The following is an 18,169-nucleotide window of genomic DNA, read 5'->3' as shown; positions in this document are numbered from 1 at the left end:
TGTTCTGCAGCTGCACATTGCTGAGCAAAAGGGGCATTGCGATGGACAGGCTGTCTCCCATGGAAGCTTGTCTGCCATTCCTGATCTTCTCATTGGGGGAACCTTCATAAGGCACTAGAAGACAGCTTGAAGAATGTAGCTTAGTTGTCATTGGTTCCGTACACTTTCCTCCCCATCCTAAAATAATGTTCTCTCTTCAATCCCCAGATGCTGACAGACATTGTGAATTTGTCGGAAATCCTTTGAAGATTAAAAGCACTAGAAAATCATTATCGTGTATCATTGGATACTTGGGTGAGTGCTCTTTGAGCCAAACGAGTCATAGGATGGTGCTATTTAATTATTCCTATTAGACAAAGGACATTCAAACATAATGGGCATGATGTAAATAATGTTCAGGCGGGCTTTCTGGGAGCATTTAGAAAACTAGCAATCCGGATGAGCACTGTCAGAACCTCTCTCCTTTATTTATTTATGATAGTTCTATGCCATCTCTCTGAAGTCAACCATGGCAGTTTACCAAAAACGCACACACAATAAAACAATTAAATGGAAACAAGGTTGCCATCTTGTCCATTGCCTCAGGCAGCAGAATGTCTTGAGTTGGCCATGCCAAAAGTCCATTCATTTTAGCACTGTCTAGTACAACCTAGCGCCCTCAATCCGTGTTGGAATACAACTGCCCAGCCTGGCACCCACCAGATGTGTTGGACTACAACCCCTACCATCGCCAGCAAGCAGGGGCATGCTGCTTGGGGGTGATGGGAGCCTTGTAGTCTGACACATCTGGAAGGCACCATGTAGGAGAGGCTGGTCTGCCAGATGTTCAGAGGGTCTGTCAAAGGCCTCCGCCAATCCTGCTAGCAATCATTTAAACAGAGGTGCCTGCAGCTGAGTTTACCTCTTTCTACGTGCAAAGATGTGACTTCAGCAAAGAGATGATTGACACAGAGTGAATAATGTCTGCATGGTGCCTACCTGGCAACAGGAAATCCTGTAAACATCTATTTAAATATGCATGCATTTTCCAAAATGTTTGCATGCCTAGAAGCAATTTGCTTTATACAGGTTTTAAATGAAGAAGTGCCGAAACAACAGCAGCCCGAGGTGTCAATAATATCCCAGTTTGATTAGATTTTGCTCAGGGATTGGGTTAAGTGGCTTTTCTCTTCACAGCAGTAATTAAGTTCAAGTATACTGCAGAGCATTTCCCCATCTTTTTCACCTATGAAATGTAATATCTGGGGCATCTGACAACAACCCAAGGTTTTAGCCACTTTGTACCTGCTAGCAGAGAATTGGCAACTCACAGGTCTCCGAGATGGTTATCGTTATTGTTATTCATATTTGAAGTAATTGCAACAATCTCCTTTTAAAAAAAAATACAGAGATTCATCCTGCAATGAAGCCTAATATAATCAAGTCAACGCCCAGCCTTCAGAGTTCAATGGCAAAGCGATTGCTCGCTCCCCCTGGCCATTCATCGCTAAGTATTTTGGGAAAGAGGAATTACAGCCATCATCATAATGGCCTGGATGGTATGTATGAACCTGACATCTGAAATACTGTTATTATTTTTTTAATGCATGTATAACTCGAGGCAGCGTCAAATCCGTGCTTCCATGAATCTAGTGTTACTATCTTCTACAATAATAGTAGAATTGGAGCCAAAATCGGGCCACCAAGAAATGAGAGGGAGGCATCAGCATCCTCAGGTGAAAAGTAAGGCACGCAAACATACAAAACCAAAAATAGGCCCTTAAAAATGTTCAGTGGTCACCAGTTGAGTGTCATCTGGGAAGCAAAAATGGAAAGGAAAGGGGTTGGGAAGGTGTGAAGGGAAGAGAATTTTCTTTCTTGAGTGCCGAACAGCTTATAATATCCTGGAAGAAAGTGTTGCTGGCTTGCTGGAACCCTGGTCAGGAGGCTTCCCGTTAAAGGATAAGGATATAATGCAAAAAAAATTATTGTAGATCCCACTTGTCTTCTACAATTACAAGGGAAGAAAGGTTTACAAGTCTTCTTTTGTGAGGCATGCTTATAGGTAGTTACATTCTATGCAGGTCATGGAAGCCCAAGCTGCCTTTAGAAAGAATCACTCCACCTCTGATCATGGTCTGATTCTTTTTCACTTAGCAGAGAAACATCTTAAGTTTCTACGTAGCAAACAGTTTGTCGCCTTCATGGATCTGAAGTCTGCTTTCGACTCCATCCCTAGAACTAAACTATGGGAGAAATTAGATAAAATCCTGGTGGACAAAAGACTTCTTAATCTTATAATGGTTCTATACAGCGACAGCAGGATGCAAGTTAGATGTGGCACACAGGGACAGCTTTCAAATGAAATTCTTATGTCTAGAGGAGTAAGACAGGGCTGTATCCTCGCACCTACACTATTTAACTTATACATAAATGATATTGAGGAGGCCCTGTCTGACTATGAAGGACACTTGCCCAAACTCGGCGCAAGGAAAATTCCTATTTTACTTTAAGCAGACAATGCTGTTATTCTCTCCCGCTCTAGACCTGGTTTGAAACATCTTTTAATGAAATTCTCCAACTTTTGTTTGACCAACGATCTGAAAATTAATTTTGAGAAATCTAAAGTCATGGTCTTTGAAAATTGATTTTCTCAACGTCGGTGGTCCCTTGATGGGCATATCCTGGAACAGGTGAAAATTTTCTCTTACCTGGGGCTGTTATTCCATCATACCCTGTCCTGGAGTGCCCATAGATCGGCCACCCTTAACAAAGCTTCAGTCAGTTCAGCTGCAATAACACGCTTTTTCTTTACTAAAGGGGGAATGTTTATACCGTCTGCCATCAAAGTGTTTAATGCCAGGTCTACAGCCCAGCTTTTATATGCCTCCAATATCTGGATAGGGGGATTAACATCTGAGATAGATAGGCTGCAGACAAGGTTTTTGAGGACCCTTCTTCAACTCCCAAAGTGTGTCCCTAATTCTGTACTTTTGTTGGAAACCGGGGAAAGCTCTCTTTCGCTTAGGGCTTGGTGGTCTGCCTTAAAATTTTGGATGGGAGTTAGTCTGTTTGGGAGGGGCTCAGGTCTGCTTCCCTGTCTGGCTCAGGACAACTATGTGAACAGCTGGTCCAAGCTTCTTGCCAGGAAGGCAGCTTCAATAGGTCTCTCCTCTTCCCTCCTCCTTAATCTGGGCTTGAATTTTGCTTTTAAAGCTGTCAAGCAAAGACTGTGGGATATAGCCTTCTGCGACTTATGCGCTCGCTCTCATGTTTCTTGCTCTCCCAGTGCATTGCACGTTCATTACGTTGGGCCTCTTCAGCTGGCTGACTATCTAAAGAACTTGTCGGTCGCTAAATATCGTATTGCTTCTCCAAGGCCAGATGCAATGTTTATTCTATTGAATTACTTCAGGGCACATATGCTGGTGTCCCTTATCAGGAACTACGGTGCCCCTGTAGGAATACAGAAGTGGAGACGATGGAGCATATCCTTCTGTCCTGTAGCTTTTATAATCAGGCCCGCCATCTTATGATCACCCCATTGTTGAGCAAACTGTCCAGAAGTTCAGACAAATTTTATGTTAAGTTTCTGTTGGAAGATAAGTCCTCAAGAGTAACTTCGGCTGTTGCTAAATTTCTTACAGTGGCGGCCAGGATTAGAGCTCTTTGTGTATTAGACTAAAGTTGACAATAGCTCTAACTGTATGATTTCATGTCTGATTCCTGTGGTTGTTTGTTTGTTTGGTTGGTTTTTTTTTCTTTTTCTTTTTATGGATCTATGGATCGCAATAAAGAAGTATGTATGTATTCTATGCAGGGCCGGCCCTATCATAAGGCAGAAAGAGGCAACAGCTTCAGGCAGCAGATGCTGGGGAGCAGCATTGGCAACTGTCCAGCTCCTCCTCCTGAGTCCTCTGCCTACTTCCATCTCTTGGGAATCTCCTACACCCCCCACCCCCACCCCGAATTAGGCTGCTGTCCTCAAGTGTGGCGAAGGATGCTATTCTATTAGTGTTGAACTAAGATTCAACTACCACTCCAGTCAGCTTTGTGGAATGGAGGAGGGGACTATTTTGTCCTTTGCCTCAGGCAGCAACCTGTCTTGGCCTGGCCTCTTTTTGTTCCACTCTTCCTCCAAGAAGCTTTAGATGGCATCCATATGAATCCCTCCCCCTTTATCCTCACAACAACTCTGGGAGGAAGTTTATGCTGTGTTGTGACTGGCCCAAGATCATCTAGTAAGCTAGTTTGCGATGAAGCATTTGAAAGTCTTCTCCATCGAAGTCCTGGACTCTACTACATCACACCAGCTTTTGCTTTTATGAACTTGAACTTGACATTTTATGGTGTTTGGTATGAGCCTGGCTGGGTTACAAATGGCTGTAAAGTGGTCAGTTAGCCCATTGTATTTTAATGTTTTACATGTGTAAGCCACTCTGAGAGCCATGGCTAAAGAGAAGGGCTAACAAGTGTCCAATGAATGAATGATCCTGTTTAGATGACATGCTAAGCCACAGTGGTTAAGCATTTTGAGCTAAACATTATGGCTTGTCGTGTGAACCATGACTTAGCAAGTCGTGTGAACCAATCCAGACCATGGTGGTTATATAACCACAGTTTAAACACACTCACTAATCATTTGCTGCAAAAAGGTTAGTGGCTTAACCATGGCTTAGCGTGCTATCTGAACAGGCCCAATGAATGAAATACTTGCTAGAAAGCTACATGTAAAAGCAGCTGCCAGTTGAGAGCTTCTGTAGAAAGTGTGGAGAACCTGTGGCCCACCAGATGGGCTCCAACTATCAACAGCCCCGGCCAACATGGCCAATGGCCAGGGATGATGGAAGTTGTAGTCCAAAACATCTGGAGGGTCAAAATTTGCCACTTCTATTCTATAGCATAGTGACCATGAGACTTAAGTCATAAATCAGGAAGTTTTAAGTTCAACTCTTATCCCTGCCAGGAACTCACTAGGGGACCTTAAGACAACCTGGTACCCACCAGATGTTTTGGACTACAGCTCCCATCATCCCCAGCCAGAATGGTCAGGGGTGATAGGAATTGCATTTGTCTCAGCTCCCCATCTGCAACATGAGTGGTTGTGGTGGTAATGATACTGACCTACCTTAGAGGGTTTTTGTAAAGATCGCAACAAGGAAACGTATGTGAAGAATTTAGATACAGTATATTCTAACGTGCTAGAAAAATGCTAGATATGTTAACCAGGTTTGTACTGAAATAGGTAAACCATTTGTGTGTGTGAGAGAGAGAGAGGGGGGGGGGGAGAGGGAGAGAGACAGAGAAGTGGGTGGGCACACAGCAACCTGTGTATCACAGTGCTTGTTGAATTAAACATTACGAGTGTCAGATAGCCCAAGGGGAAAATTATTAACTGATTTTTGTTTTATTTTATTGGCCTCTGTGCTGCATTGCTATGACAGAAGTGGGATTCCATTCTCACTTAATTCAAGTTGCGGAGAACGGTGCTTAAGCAATGTATTACCAGTTTTCAAATAATGTGATTGGCTTCATGGAACTCTCTTTCAGAGATAGGATTTCAACTTTATATACAAATATTGACCCACTGTAACATTAATACATTTCCTCTAGTAATAGATTAAAAACCCTCTGGGAAGATTAGCGTAACTTTCATTCATAACTCTGTTGTGATTATAGATTTCAGTGGTTGGCGTGTGCTGGGCCCTGTGCAAGCTAGGAGTTTATTGTTTAGTCAACTTGAAATATCATTGCTGCTGAGGGGGAAATGCACTGGAACAATCTATCCTGTAAAATATTTCAAAAGATTATTCAGGTTTGCAGTCCTACAACCAATGTTTCCTCCACCTCACATTGATCTCTTCTGCTTGTATGAATGAATATATAAAGAGTAAAGGCAGTGAGTCTTCACCCACCCCCCACCTCAGAGATGCAAATTACGTCCCTGCCCTAACTTTGCCTCAATCATGAACAAACATTGTAGCCTTTGGCAAACAACTCTTTCAGTCTGGGTTCCAGCAATGGTGGGTATAATTCTTGTTTACCCTACTGTTGTAAGGATGGCTGAAATACTATATGTGAAACCTTTTGACACTCAAAGCACTGCTTAAATACTAACGATGATCATATCTGGAACAGATTTGCTAAATGAAGGCTCTGCTACTTTTCAGAAAGACTGAACAAAAGGCATCAAAGATACAAATGGCTTACTTTGGCACAGTCACAGATGCATGCGTGATCACCTGAGGAAATATATGGAGTTGCTGGCAGGCTCGCAACCCCACAGAGATTATACGGGAACACCAGTTGCATGAAGGCTGAACATTATATTGATTGCAATTTCTGCATTATTTAAATGCAGGGAAAGGCAAACACTTAACCTCTTCTAGTTGAAATCACTGAAGCACAGTTGCTGTGGAACAAACACAGTCTGTTCCAACTCTTCATTTTGCCACATACTGTGGGCAGATACACTGGGGGTCCTCTATGGGCGTTTCTACACCTAAGGGTTATCCCAGGAAAATGGAGGGATCATTCCTGCCTGTTCCCGGGATCCCCAGTGTAGCATTTGGATGCACAGGGATGATCCCGGGACAATGCCGAGATATAGGGCTGGTGTAGACATGTCCCATGAGAATGTTTAGAAGTTCTTTTAAAATATTTCTGCGACGCCTCTTTACAATACAATCATCGAGGTCGTCAATATCACACCTTCTAGAAAAAACTATTCAATAATCAAATATAAAGTGAATTAGAACAAGGCAAATAGTAAACGATGGGATTCCTTTGATTCGATTTGGAATGTTTTTCTCCTAAAAAGAGCTAATTTGGAGTCAGTTGACACAGGGCCGTCACCATTCTTCTTATAATGCCCTCAGGAACATGAACTTGCTTTTGCTAGCTATTCAAAGACAAAGTATTGCCTTGCTGCTGATCTTGCAAGTTGGTGGCTTGGTGGCAGGGGCAGAAATATAAAGGTGGCAGTAGCAGAAATATAAAGGTTGAAGGTTAGAAAGATTAAAAAACCAATGCAAATATTACCATGTATAGGTACACACAGCAGTTAGAGGGAGGAGCATTCTTCAGGGAAATAGCCCCAAAGGCCAGATCTACACCAAGCAGGATAGAACACTTTCAAAACAGTTTTAAAACTGTATATGGTGCATGTCCTGGGCCCCAACAGTTGTCAAAACCATTATAAACTGTTTTAAAGTGGCAAATGCTTGCACAAGCACTAACAGAGTTTGCACATGCTATAGCAGGATCTACACTACTGCTTTATAGCTGTTTATAATGGTTTTGACAATTTTTCGGACCCAGGACACATTCCATATACCATATTTTATCGTTCATTGTTGTTCCCCGCCTTGATCAAAATGGAGAGGCGGGTAAGAAATAAATTTATTATTATTATTATTATTATTATTAATTTTCAAAACGTTTTCAAAGTTCTTTATCCTGCTTGGTGTAGATCTGGCTTAAGATACGGAGGTTCTTGTTTGTTTGGATAATATCTAATGTTAGTCCTACATAGAATAGACCCATTGAAATGAATGCAACTTAAGTCACAACTCACTTATCTCCCATTCATTTCAATGGGGCTACTCTATGTAGGACTAGCATTGGATACTACCCTTTGTTCAGGCTCTTACACAAGTAGAAGAACAGCTTTGGATTTAGTTTTGCTTTTCTTATGCAGCTCTCTAACCCCGGGGTGCCCTGGTGCCCTCCAGATGTTGTGACCTGGTGACCTCCAGATGTTGTTGAACTCAAACCCCCATCAGCCCCAGCTACCATGGCCAATGGAAAGATATTATGGGAGTTTTAGCTCAAATCTTCTGGAGGGCACCAGGTTGCCTACCCTGGCGTAGTGTTAGAAGAGTTCTCCTGTGAGCAGAAGATTCCCCCACCCCAGCATGCAGAATAGACATCTTTTGGATGCAATGCTATGTATTATATCTTAGTCTGCATCCAGCTTTTGTTACAAGCAACAACTTCTGGTCCAGGGTAGAGATTAATGTCCCCATACATGTCAAAAAGCCACATCCAGTAGGTTCAATGGATTCAAGTAGGCATGCACAAATCTGTCAGTTTTGTTTTCTCCCAGATTTAAAGAGTTTACATTTCAAGCCATCCGATTTATGAAGACGTCTGTGAATTTTGATATGTTCGTATCGGACAATGAATCAAACAAAATAATCCTCTATCTGCAAATTCAATAGGTACAGTTATTGCCAGTGTGGAGAGGCTCATGTTTTACCTGCCCATCAGGTTAAAGTTGAGGAAGCTTTCAGTAGAAGAAAGAGGTGGCAATCTGAATTCAGCACCACTACATCGTGGAATTCACAGGGGCTCAAAGACAGACTTTTAAAAGCCTGGTTGTCCATATCTGTCAGTTTTGCTTTCTCTCACATTAATGGTTGTTGCTTTTAAAAAAAATCTTAAGTTCTTCCCATCCCATTTATGAAGTCTTTTGTAAATCAGGATAAATTCTTATCAAAAAACAAAAACAAAATTATTATCCATCCCTAGGCTCAGTGAACTCATGAGCCAAGTGGTAGTGTACATCCAGATATGCATGGGAGCCTCTCTCTGCACATGGATCCTCCTTGCTGGATCAAGGAACCTTTCTTTGGTGGAGAGATGATAGTCCTACGAAGAGCAGAACCATTGGAATGAATGAGACTAGATGATCACAATTAACTTACATCCCATTCATTTCCATGGGTCAATTCTACGTAGGACTAACATTGGATACTACCCAGTAAGTGCTAAGGTTGGAAAACACTTATGTGTTACCGATATTTTTTCATTCTTTTTTTACTTCCGGGGATGGTCAAGAACACCGGCAATCCAGGTTTTCAACAGTTGAGTCAAGATATATAGACACGTCCTTCAAGATCATGGGCCAAATGGGGCAATGCTCAGTTTAGCAAAGTCAGCCACTCCATTTTTGTGCTAAGAGAACTTCATAGATCTCTTTTTCCCCCTCCTTCTTGTCATTGGTGCATTCTCCTTCTGGCCAATGGTTATTAATCTCTGGATGCAAGCAAATGAAACTTGTCAGCAGTCATAAAAACAAAAGAAATGTGAAACTGAGCATGAACAGATAGACATGAAACAATTTCCAAGAATGAAACTACATCAAAACGAATGGCTCATTTGCATTATTTATTATAAGCTTCTGTGAGTCTCTATGAGAAAAGTGGAGTATAAATCTTCAAAATAAAAATATTAAGAACTTAAGAACCGTGCTGGATCAGGCCAAGGGTCCATCTAGTCCAGCACTCTGTTCACACAGTGGCCAACCAATTGCCAACCAGAAACCCACAATCAGGACACGGGTGCAACAGCACCCTCCCACCCATGTTCACCTGCAACTGGTGTATATAGGCTTAATGCCTCTGATATTGGCGGTAGCACATAGCCATCAGGACTAGTAGCCGTTGATAGCCTTCTCCTCCAGGAATTTATCCAACCCCCTTTTAAAGCCATCCAGATTGGTGGCCATTACATCTTGTGGTAGCAAATTCCATAGTTTAACTATGCGGTGTGTGAAGAAGTGCTTCCTTTTATCTGTCCTGAATCACCCACCCATCAGCCTCATGGGATGACCCCAGGTTCTAGCGTGGGGAGGGAGCCGCTAAGAGTGCCTCTTTTTGTGTATGATTTCATTGTCTTCTTTTTTCTTCATTGACATTTCTCTCGGAAATCTATTATTGAGTTCCTAGCACATTCCCTTGGAAAACAAAACTTCCAGTATGCAACCCTGAATCACTCTAATGTTTTATCTATGACATTAAGAGACTTATTTCAAGAGTTGCTGGAAGAAGCTGCACTTGTGTTATTACAGTACATTTTACATTATTTTGTCATTATCTAACTTTGCTTAGTCTCAAATTATTTTTCTGTGCATTTTGATATGAAAACATAGGTGAATAGTGCACTTGATGGTTCCCACACATTTTTCATTAAAAACAAAACAAAAACCTCCAACCTTGATGTATATGAGCTTTTCTTTTGAAAAGATAAGGCTGAGATCTAAATATGAAAAAAATGAATAATACAAATATTGCAGAAAACAGTTGTGTGGGGAAAAGATGCTATTTTCCATTATAAGTCCCGACAAATTGAGATCTAAGTTTAGTTCATTATGCCCAACCAAGTACAGATGTGGAGTTCCAGCTTCTCTGAAGTGCTGCTCCTCCAGATGGGAGCAAAAAGTCAAGGCAGGGACTAGCACAGTAGCGGTGGTCATCTGCTCTTATGGGTCTTCTGATCTCACAGAGTTCAAGACCCACTTTTGTCTACAGCACCCAGGGTGAGTCCTGTGGGTGAACTTCAGCATACAAAAGAGACAGTTCATATTTTGTTCATATTTTGAAAAGGCATTTCCTTTCCTTTATCCAACTGGGTTTGGAATCACATTTATGAACTTGTATGTGAGTGTGTGTGTGTAATTTTTTATTGTTAAATTTCAACAAAACAAAACCATAAAGAAGAAAAAACATTGTAGCTACATAGATTTGAATATATAATTTCAATACCTGCATGTGGGGTGTGTGTGTGTGTGTATGTGTGTGTATATATATATATTCTAAGAATTATACATAAATTTCAAAAAAGGCAGACCAAATATCCATATAAATATCAATTCACAAGTGACATCTATATAACACTCATTCAAATGTTGAAAGCATCATTAGGTCTTCAATCTATTGCATTCTAGGAGATGCACGTTTATCCTTCTAATGTTGTAATATTAGTCTTTTAGATGTCAAAAGGGCACAGGGAATTCATTTGCGCTGACCATGCATTAACTTCCAGGAAGCAGGTAGATAATTTAAGAGGACATGTAAAGCAGTAAATATTGAAGAGTGTTCTAATATAAAGTTTATCCATATAATAACCTCCCAAAAGAGGCAACTATTGGTCATGCCCTAACATATGGGTATAAGAAATATTAGCTGAGTTACCCTACCATTATTATTATTATTATTATTATTATTATTATTATTATTATTTATTTATTTATATAGCACCATCGATGTACATGGTGCTGTACAGATAACACAGTAAATAGCAAGACCCTGCCGCATAGGCTTACAATCTAATAAAGTTGTAGTAAACAATAAGGAGGGAAAGAGAATGCAAACAGGCACAGGGAAGTGTAAACAGGCACCGGGAAGGGTGAAGCTAACAGTATAGAGTCAGAACAAACTCAAAGTTTAAAAGCTATAGGGAAAAGAAAAGTTTTTAGCTGTGTTTTAAAAGCTGTGATTGAGTTGGTAGTTCTCAAGTGTTCTGGAAGAGCATTCCAGGCATGAGGGGCAGCAGAGGAAAATGGACGAAGCCGAGCAAGGGAAGTAGAGACCCTTGGGCAGGCAAGAAGCATGGCATCAGAGGAGCGAAGAGCACGAGCGGGGCAATAGTGTGAGATGAGAGAGGAGAGATAGGCAGGAGCTAGACCGTGAAAAGCTTTGAAGGTCAACAGGAGAAGTTTATATTGGATTTACCATCACACAGTGGAAAATCACGTTTGCTTTCCTTTTTTTTTTAAGTAAACAATTTAAAAAACATATATTTTACCTTGATTCCATTTCATATAGTCTATGATTAACATTAATGTGATCCCCCCAACCACGGGATCTTATTTTAAAGCTCAGCTAAAAACTTTTCTTTTTCCTAAAGCTTTTAAAACTTGAATTGTTCTGACTTTTATACTGCCTGTTTGGTGCATTCTCTTACCCTCCTTATTGCTTTATTATGATGGCATCATGAGAAGGACCCACGAAAGTCTGTGAGTGCCCAGTAACGAGTGTGCAATAAAATGCTCATCTGATGGAGCTCCAAGACAAACACTTATTAATGAGACATTGTGGTGTCCAATAGACACGGAACAAGAGTTTCTACTGAATGAGGCGTAACAGATGTGAAAGCGGTGATCCATTGATTAGGCAAAATGTAAGAATTTGTGAACTAAAATGAGGTGTATAAATAAGTGTGTTTGTTTATAGTTTAATGTCTTAAAATTGCATAAATATGGATTGAAAAGCAATAACAGAAGCAACAGACTTGATGAGGGATGATAAGGGTTGTAGTCTATCTGTAGGGCACTGAGTTGGAAAAACCTGCCTTGGTTTTTGAGTTGCATTGAATTCTTCTTCAGGCCACTTTGTTTGAATGTCAGAGATATATGTTTTCTTGAGAAACATGCTTCTTTGACTGCACTGTACAAATTATTTTTCTAATTTGCATCTGGGAACTTTGTCTTTAATTGTTTAGCTGAAGCACCAGCCTCATTTCCTCGACTAATTGCTCTGCTTTTAGCAAAATTGATTAGTCACTTAGCTGAACTCAAATGTTCACTCAACACAACACTGCCAAAAGAGCTGGGTGTTTGTGTAGGGAAGAAGATGAGGCACAGGGAATTATAGGCAAGTTGGCTTGCCTTTAGGCAAAAGAAAACCCTTTGATGGTGGGGTGAGTATGTGGTCATTATTTAATGATCTATTACATTTTTGATGCCACCCACTAGCCAAAGTGTTCTAATTACTAGCAGCCAACATAGATCAGAGATGGGCAGAAGGCAGATTTCCCAAAGTTTTGGACCAACTCCCAGAAACCCTTGCCAGCATGGCCCAAATGAGGAACCATCCCAAACAGTCCAGAACATTGGGGATCTGCTTTCTGCCCACTGCTGACAGATTTATTCAGAACAATTGGTGGTAGACCAACCCAGTTTTCTCTAGTGATAAGTAATTGGTTTAGTAGGCAAGCCAGACAATGATGAGAGGTCCAGATAATGTTCTTGTAGGCACATGGTACAGTTTTTGCTGTTGAGTTAATTAAGTCTGGGCCTGATTTGTTGCTTGCATGGCAGAATTGTTTGGGAACTGTATCTAAGGCTAGATCTACACGAAGCAGGATATAGTACAATGAAAGCGGTACGAAAGTGGTATATAACAGGAGCCACACTACTGCTTTATAGCGGTATTGAAGTGCACTGACAACTGTTGGGGCCCATTGACACATACCACATGACGCTTTTATGCTGCTTTCATAGTGCTATACACTGCTTGGTGTAGATCTGTCCTAAGTTCCTTGGAGGAAAAGCTGCTATAACATGGCATAAATAATAAGAGTATTCGCCAGGGATTTACAAGGGACAGCATTTCCTGCAGACTAAGGTGAAAGATTTAGCAGACATTGGGTGACACTGCAAAAGCAGGTCTTGTCCTAATCTCTTCCATCTGCAGCCCCAGTCTCAAAGATGTGTGGAAGGGCAGAGGTACTGTGCAAGAGTCCCCCCGCACACCCATGTTTTAAACTTTTAAAAGTTTAAGATTTCAGTCTTTCTGTTTCTGTTTTAAATGTGTTGCTGTATTTTAAATCTTTGCATTGCTGCTAGGTTTTACTTTGGTTTTTATTTTTATTTTATATTGTAGTTTCAAACTGTTATGTTGTATTTTATCATGTTGAATGTTATGGTTTTAATTGTTGTGAAGCTTCGGCTATTGGGCGGCATAGAAATGTAATAGATAAATAAATTAAATAAATAGCCACAAATTGTATAGAAGTTGAGCAAACAAACCATGGCTTCTTTTCCCTATTTCTAGTTCATTTCTCTACTGCGCAGTTTGCCAGCCTTCAAAGTGGTTTTGTTTTCAGGCTGCTGTAGCTGGCTGGGTACCTCTGTTTCAGCTGGGACAGCAGCAGTGCAAACAAGCTAGGGATAAGCCACGGTTTTGCGTTCAGAAATCACAAAATCATGGTTTAAACAAGCCACACTTTGTAAGCTAACAACAAAACATGGTTTATTTTATTTATTTATTTATTTATTACATTTTTATACCGCCCAATAGCCGAAGCTCTCTGGGTGGTTCACAAAAATTAAAACCATAATAAAACAACCAACAGGTTAAAAACACAAATACAAAATACAGTATAAAAAGCACAACCAGGATAAAACCACACAGAAAAATTGATATAAGATTAAAATACAGAGTTAGAACAGTAAAATTTAAATTTAAGTTAAAATTAAGTGTTAAAATACTGAGAGAATAAAAAGGTCTTCAGCTGGCGACGAAAGGAGTACAGTGTAGGCGCCAGGCGGACCTCTCTGGGGAGCTCATTCCACAGCCGGGCTGCCACAGTGGAGAAAGCCCTCCTCCTAGTAGCCACCTGCCTCACTTCCTTTGTCAGGGGCTCACGGAGAAGGGCCCCTGTAGATTATCTTAAGGTCTGGGCAAGTACATATGGTAGGAGGCGTTGCTTCAAATAACCTTCTGTGTTCCTTCTGTTTATGGCTTGTTTGCAAGGATGGATTCAGGCAGCACAAGCCAAATTTCAACAAACCACACCACAATTTAGCATTTTGTGCAAACCAGGCCAATGTTTTTCGTTCCATATGTTTCATCCCTAGAGTTGCTCTCAAGGAAGCTGTAAGAAAATATTAACACTTTGTTTCAAAGCAAAAAGCTAATATAGATCTAATCTGATGTGTTGTATTTGTGTGTGTGTTTTTAGGACTCTCCAGTCATACACATGGATCTAAAATGGTAAGTTCTCATATTTTTCTCCTTTTAATTGTTCAGAATTTATGTCATTTATTATTTATTTTATTTAAAATATTTGTAGGCTGCCTTTCAGAGCAGAAGTCCTCCCAAGGCAGCTTACAACATTAAAATTCATATAATAAAAATAAATAAATAAATAAAGCAGATACAGTAATAAGGCAGCAGACATTAATAAAACAATTGATACCAGCAGCAACTGGTATCAAAAGGACTGAAACCCTTCAGCATAATTCAGCTGAAGGACTGAAACCCTTCAGCATAATTGCAGCTACAGAGCAAAACAGTACAGTAAAACATAGTCAGGGGAAGGCCGGAGTAAAGAAGTAGGTCTTCTTGGCCTTCCTAAAAGCCTGCAATGATGAGGCCTGGTAGATACCCAATGACAACCCATTCCAGAGGTATGGGGCCACTCTAGAAAAGGCCTTTGTATTGATACTCAGAAGTAAATCACACTGACTGGGTTCAGACAACACACTGTGGCTTATCATGCATTATTTATCCTAGGACGAGCCAATGCATGGGAGCCAGGTTGAATATGCATCTTCTACTTGGGGGTTATTCTGTCGTGCAAATCCAGTGAATGTGGGTTATATGAGGTTTAAACCACCCTTGCATAACCCTAAAAGAAACCATGTGTTATGTGAGGGTTATTAAACCCTTGCATAACCCACACTCTCTGGGTTCACACAACACAACAACTCCCCCAAGCAGAGGTTGCATAATCAAAATGGTGGCCACACATGCCACAGCCTCACCGTGGATTAAAAAATCCGTGGTAGCCAGTTGTGTTGTGCAAACAGCTCCACTATGTTCAGTGGGGCTTATTCCTTGGTGGTGTTAACCTGTTCTCCAGAAGACGATAATGAATCCTTTTGAAATTTATTATATGACTTTTTCATTGCATCCTACCTAATGGGAGCCAATATAAAGCCGGGACCAAAAGTGTTAATCTGAGGATACTGAAGACCCAGGCTCAAATCCCTAATCTATCATGAAGCTTATTCTGAGTGGTCTTGGACAAATCAACTCTCTCCATCCAAGAGCTCTTGGCCTATGCTTAGAGAATATCTAAACAATCTTTTTAGTGCCTTCCCTGCAAGAATATTTAAAATACACGTGATGGCTTTCTCATGATGTTTTTTCCTTGTTGAGAGAGACAAAAACTGCTATTTTGACCTGTTTAAAATGTATGCTATAAATTGGGAAAACCCAAACAAACTTCCACCAGTCAAAGCAAATACTTAACAGCTGTCCATTTTTAACAGTCTGTTTTCCTTTAGAGAAAGGAAAATAAAATTAACAACCAATGCTTTATTGGGAGAAATAATTCCAGTTCCTTCCTGCTATTAAAAACCTATGAACAAGGCAAAGAGATAGCAAGATGCCACAATGAACGAAGAAATGAGCTGGGTTAGGATCATACATGGAAACTGATACTTCAGGTCATTACTCAAGGATGAACCATCTGTTAGGTCAAGGGCCAAAGGCTCAAGTACCAAAACCAGAAGGTAGTACCTATAATTTTCTAAATAGGAAACTCTTCCACATGAAGGTGTTGTGTCCACACAGATGCATGAGTTGAAAAAGTAAGAAAGTCCAAGTATTTCTGTAAACCGCCCAGAGAGCCCTGGCTATGGGAGCGGTACATAAGTATAATAAATAAAATAAAATAAATAAATAAGTATCAATTATACTGTTTTCAGATGCAATGTTTTAATCTGGCTGGGGAGAGCTGGGAGTTGTAGGATTTTTTCTTCTGTCTAATGTTGCATAGGATTTCTTCCTTTATGGCACAGCAAGAGAAACCTCAGGCTTTCCATAGCTGGCAGGGGAATCCGAGATCAGTGATGAGAAAGGGATTCCCTTGCTAATGCTGATACTAGCAAGGGAAATCCCAAGTAGTAGCAGTGCAATTTTTTGGACGGTAGCAGCAGATGCTGGGACAGGATCTGGCAGATCGCCAGAAATGACTTGGTGGGCCACCTGTGGGCTGCACATTTTGAACCCCTGCTCTATGCTTTAACAGCATAAGAAGAGCTGTGCTGGATCAAACCCAGGATCCATCTAGTCCAGCATCCTGCTTTCCACAGTGGCCAATCCGACACCTGCAGGAAACACACATGCAGAACTGGAAGACAACAGTCATCTCCTGCTTCTCTCTCCAGCAGTGGGTGTTCACTGGTATACTTCCTCTGAACCTGGAGGTTCTATACTGATATTGAGGCTAATACACACTTACTTATTTTTTGGAGGCTGCTCACTCCATGTAGAATGAGTGCTTAGAGACAAAATAGACATTACTTTAAATCCATATCTAGCAGCAATCTCTTTTATGATTTTTACTCTAGAATATTTTTAATTAATTTTTATTGTGAAATTTCAACAAAACCATAAAGAGGAAAAAGAAGTTGCTACATAAATTTTAATATATCCGTTGCCATACATGCATATGAAGTGTGTGTGTGATACAGCTTTTCTAAGAAGCATACATACACTCCAACAAAAGCAGACCAAATATCCATATATTTATCCACTCGTGAGTGGCGCCTATATACTATCCGTTCAAATGTTGAGAGCGTTGTTAGGTCCTTAATTCATTGTATTAAAGGAGGTGAGTGTTTAGCCTTCTACTGTTGTAATATCAGTCTTTTAGCTGTCAAGGAGGTGCGGAAAAACCATTTGCGCTGATTGTGCATTATCTTCCAGGAACCAGGTAGATAATTTAAGAGAACCTGTACATCAGTAAATATTAGTGTTCCAATACAAAGTTTACCCATATAATAATCTCCTCTCCAAAAGAGGCGACTATTTGGCATTGCCAAAACATATAGCTAAAAGAAGCATTAACTGTTTTTACTCTGGATTAAGGCTGGGGTCCCTGATACAGATTTTAAAGAACAAAAACAAAACCCATACCTCCACACAAGGGTCCTGACCCAAATCAGGCCCCCTGCCTACTATAGAGTAAAAAATAAAAAAATAAAAGACAAAACTGTTAGACACAGGTTTAAAGTAATGTCTGTTTTGACCCTTAGAGATTGTGTTACAGTATCTAATGAGAAGGAAGTCCCATTGAGTTCAATGGTATTTGCTTCCAGGTAAGTGTGTAAAGCAGTGGTGGGAAAGCTCAGGGCCAAATTCAGATTTGAAGAAGGGTTTGGGAGCCACATTCTAGTGGTGGGTGGAGAGTTGGTGTAGGATGGGGGACACGAAACAATTAAAAATGCCAGCATAATTTAGCTTAAAGCTCTTACTGCCTCTTACAAAGCCTTAGGAAAAGCTTTTAGAATGGGGTAAAAACTGGACCAAAGCCCAGAAACTACTAAATAATAGTTGGATGGGGAAAGGGTGGGGCCAGGGAAGGGGGTGTGGCAATCTGGGGAACCCTGGAGGGCCAGACTGGCACCCTAGATTTGGTCCCTGTGCCTGGGTTTCCCCATGCATAATGTATACGATTGCACAACTCTAATGCATTGACAGCAACATCACCATCTCACCAGCTGCTCAGGCCAAATTTGAGTAATTGGGTGACTCATTGCTCCCAACAGATCTCTGACTGTAGGTCTGGTCTGCACTTTACCCTGAGTACAAATGTCAGTGTTAGCTGTTTG

At 40.7% G+C, this 18,169-nt stretch overlaps 1 protein-coding gene across 1 annotated transcript in view; it reads left to right on the top strand.

Moving 5' to 3' along the window:
- The window catches only part of MTA3 (metastasis associated 1 family member 3), a 155,687-nt gene that overhangs the window by 106,258 nt on the left and 31,260 nt on the right, over nucleotides 1-18,169 (top strand). Inside the window, exons 15-17 of the mRNA XM_063124000.1 lie at nucleotides 208-294; nucleotides 1,389-1,538; nucleotides 14,509-14,540. Of these exons, the coding sequence (XP_062980070.1) occupies nucleotides 208-294; nucleotides 1,389-1,538; nucleotides 14,509-14,540 (269 nt within the window). The remainder of the gene's footprint in view (nucleotides 1-207; nucleotides 295-1,388; nucleotides 1,539-14,508; nucleotides 14,541-18,169) is intronic.

The sequence above is a fragment of the Elgaria multicarinata genome, chromosome 4, assembly GCF_023053635.1.
Source record: "Elgaria multicarinata webbii isolate HBS135686 ecotype San Diego chromosome 4, rElgMul1.1.pri, whole genome shotgun sequence".
NCBI lineage: Eukaryota > Metazoa > Chordata > Lepidosauria > Squamata > Anguidae > Elgaria > Elgaria multicarinata.
The sequence above is the reverse complement of the archived record's forward strand: the minus strand, read 5'-3'. Positions and strand labels throughout refer to the sequence as shown.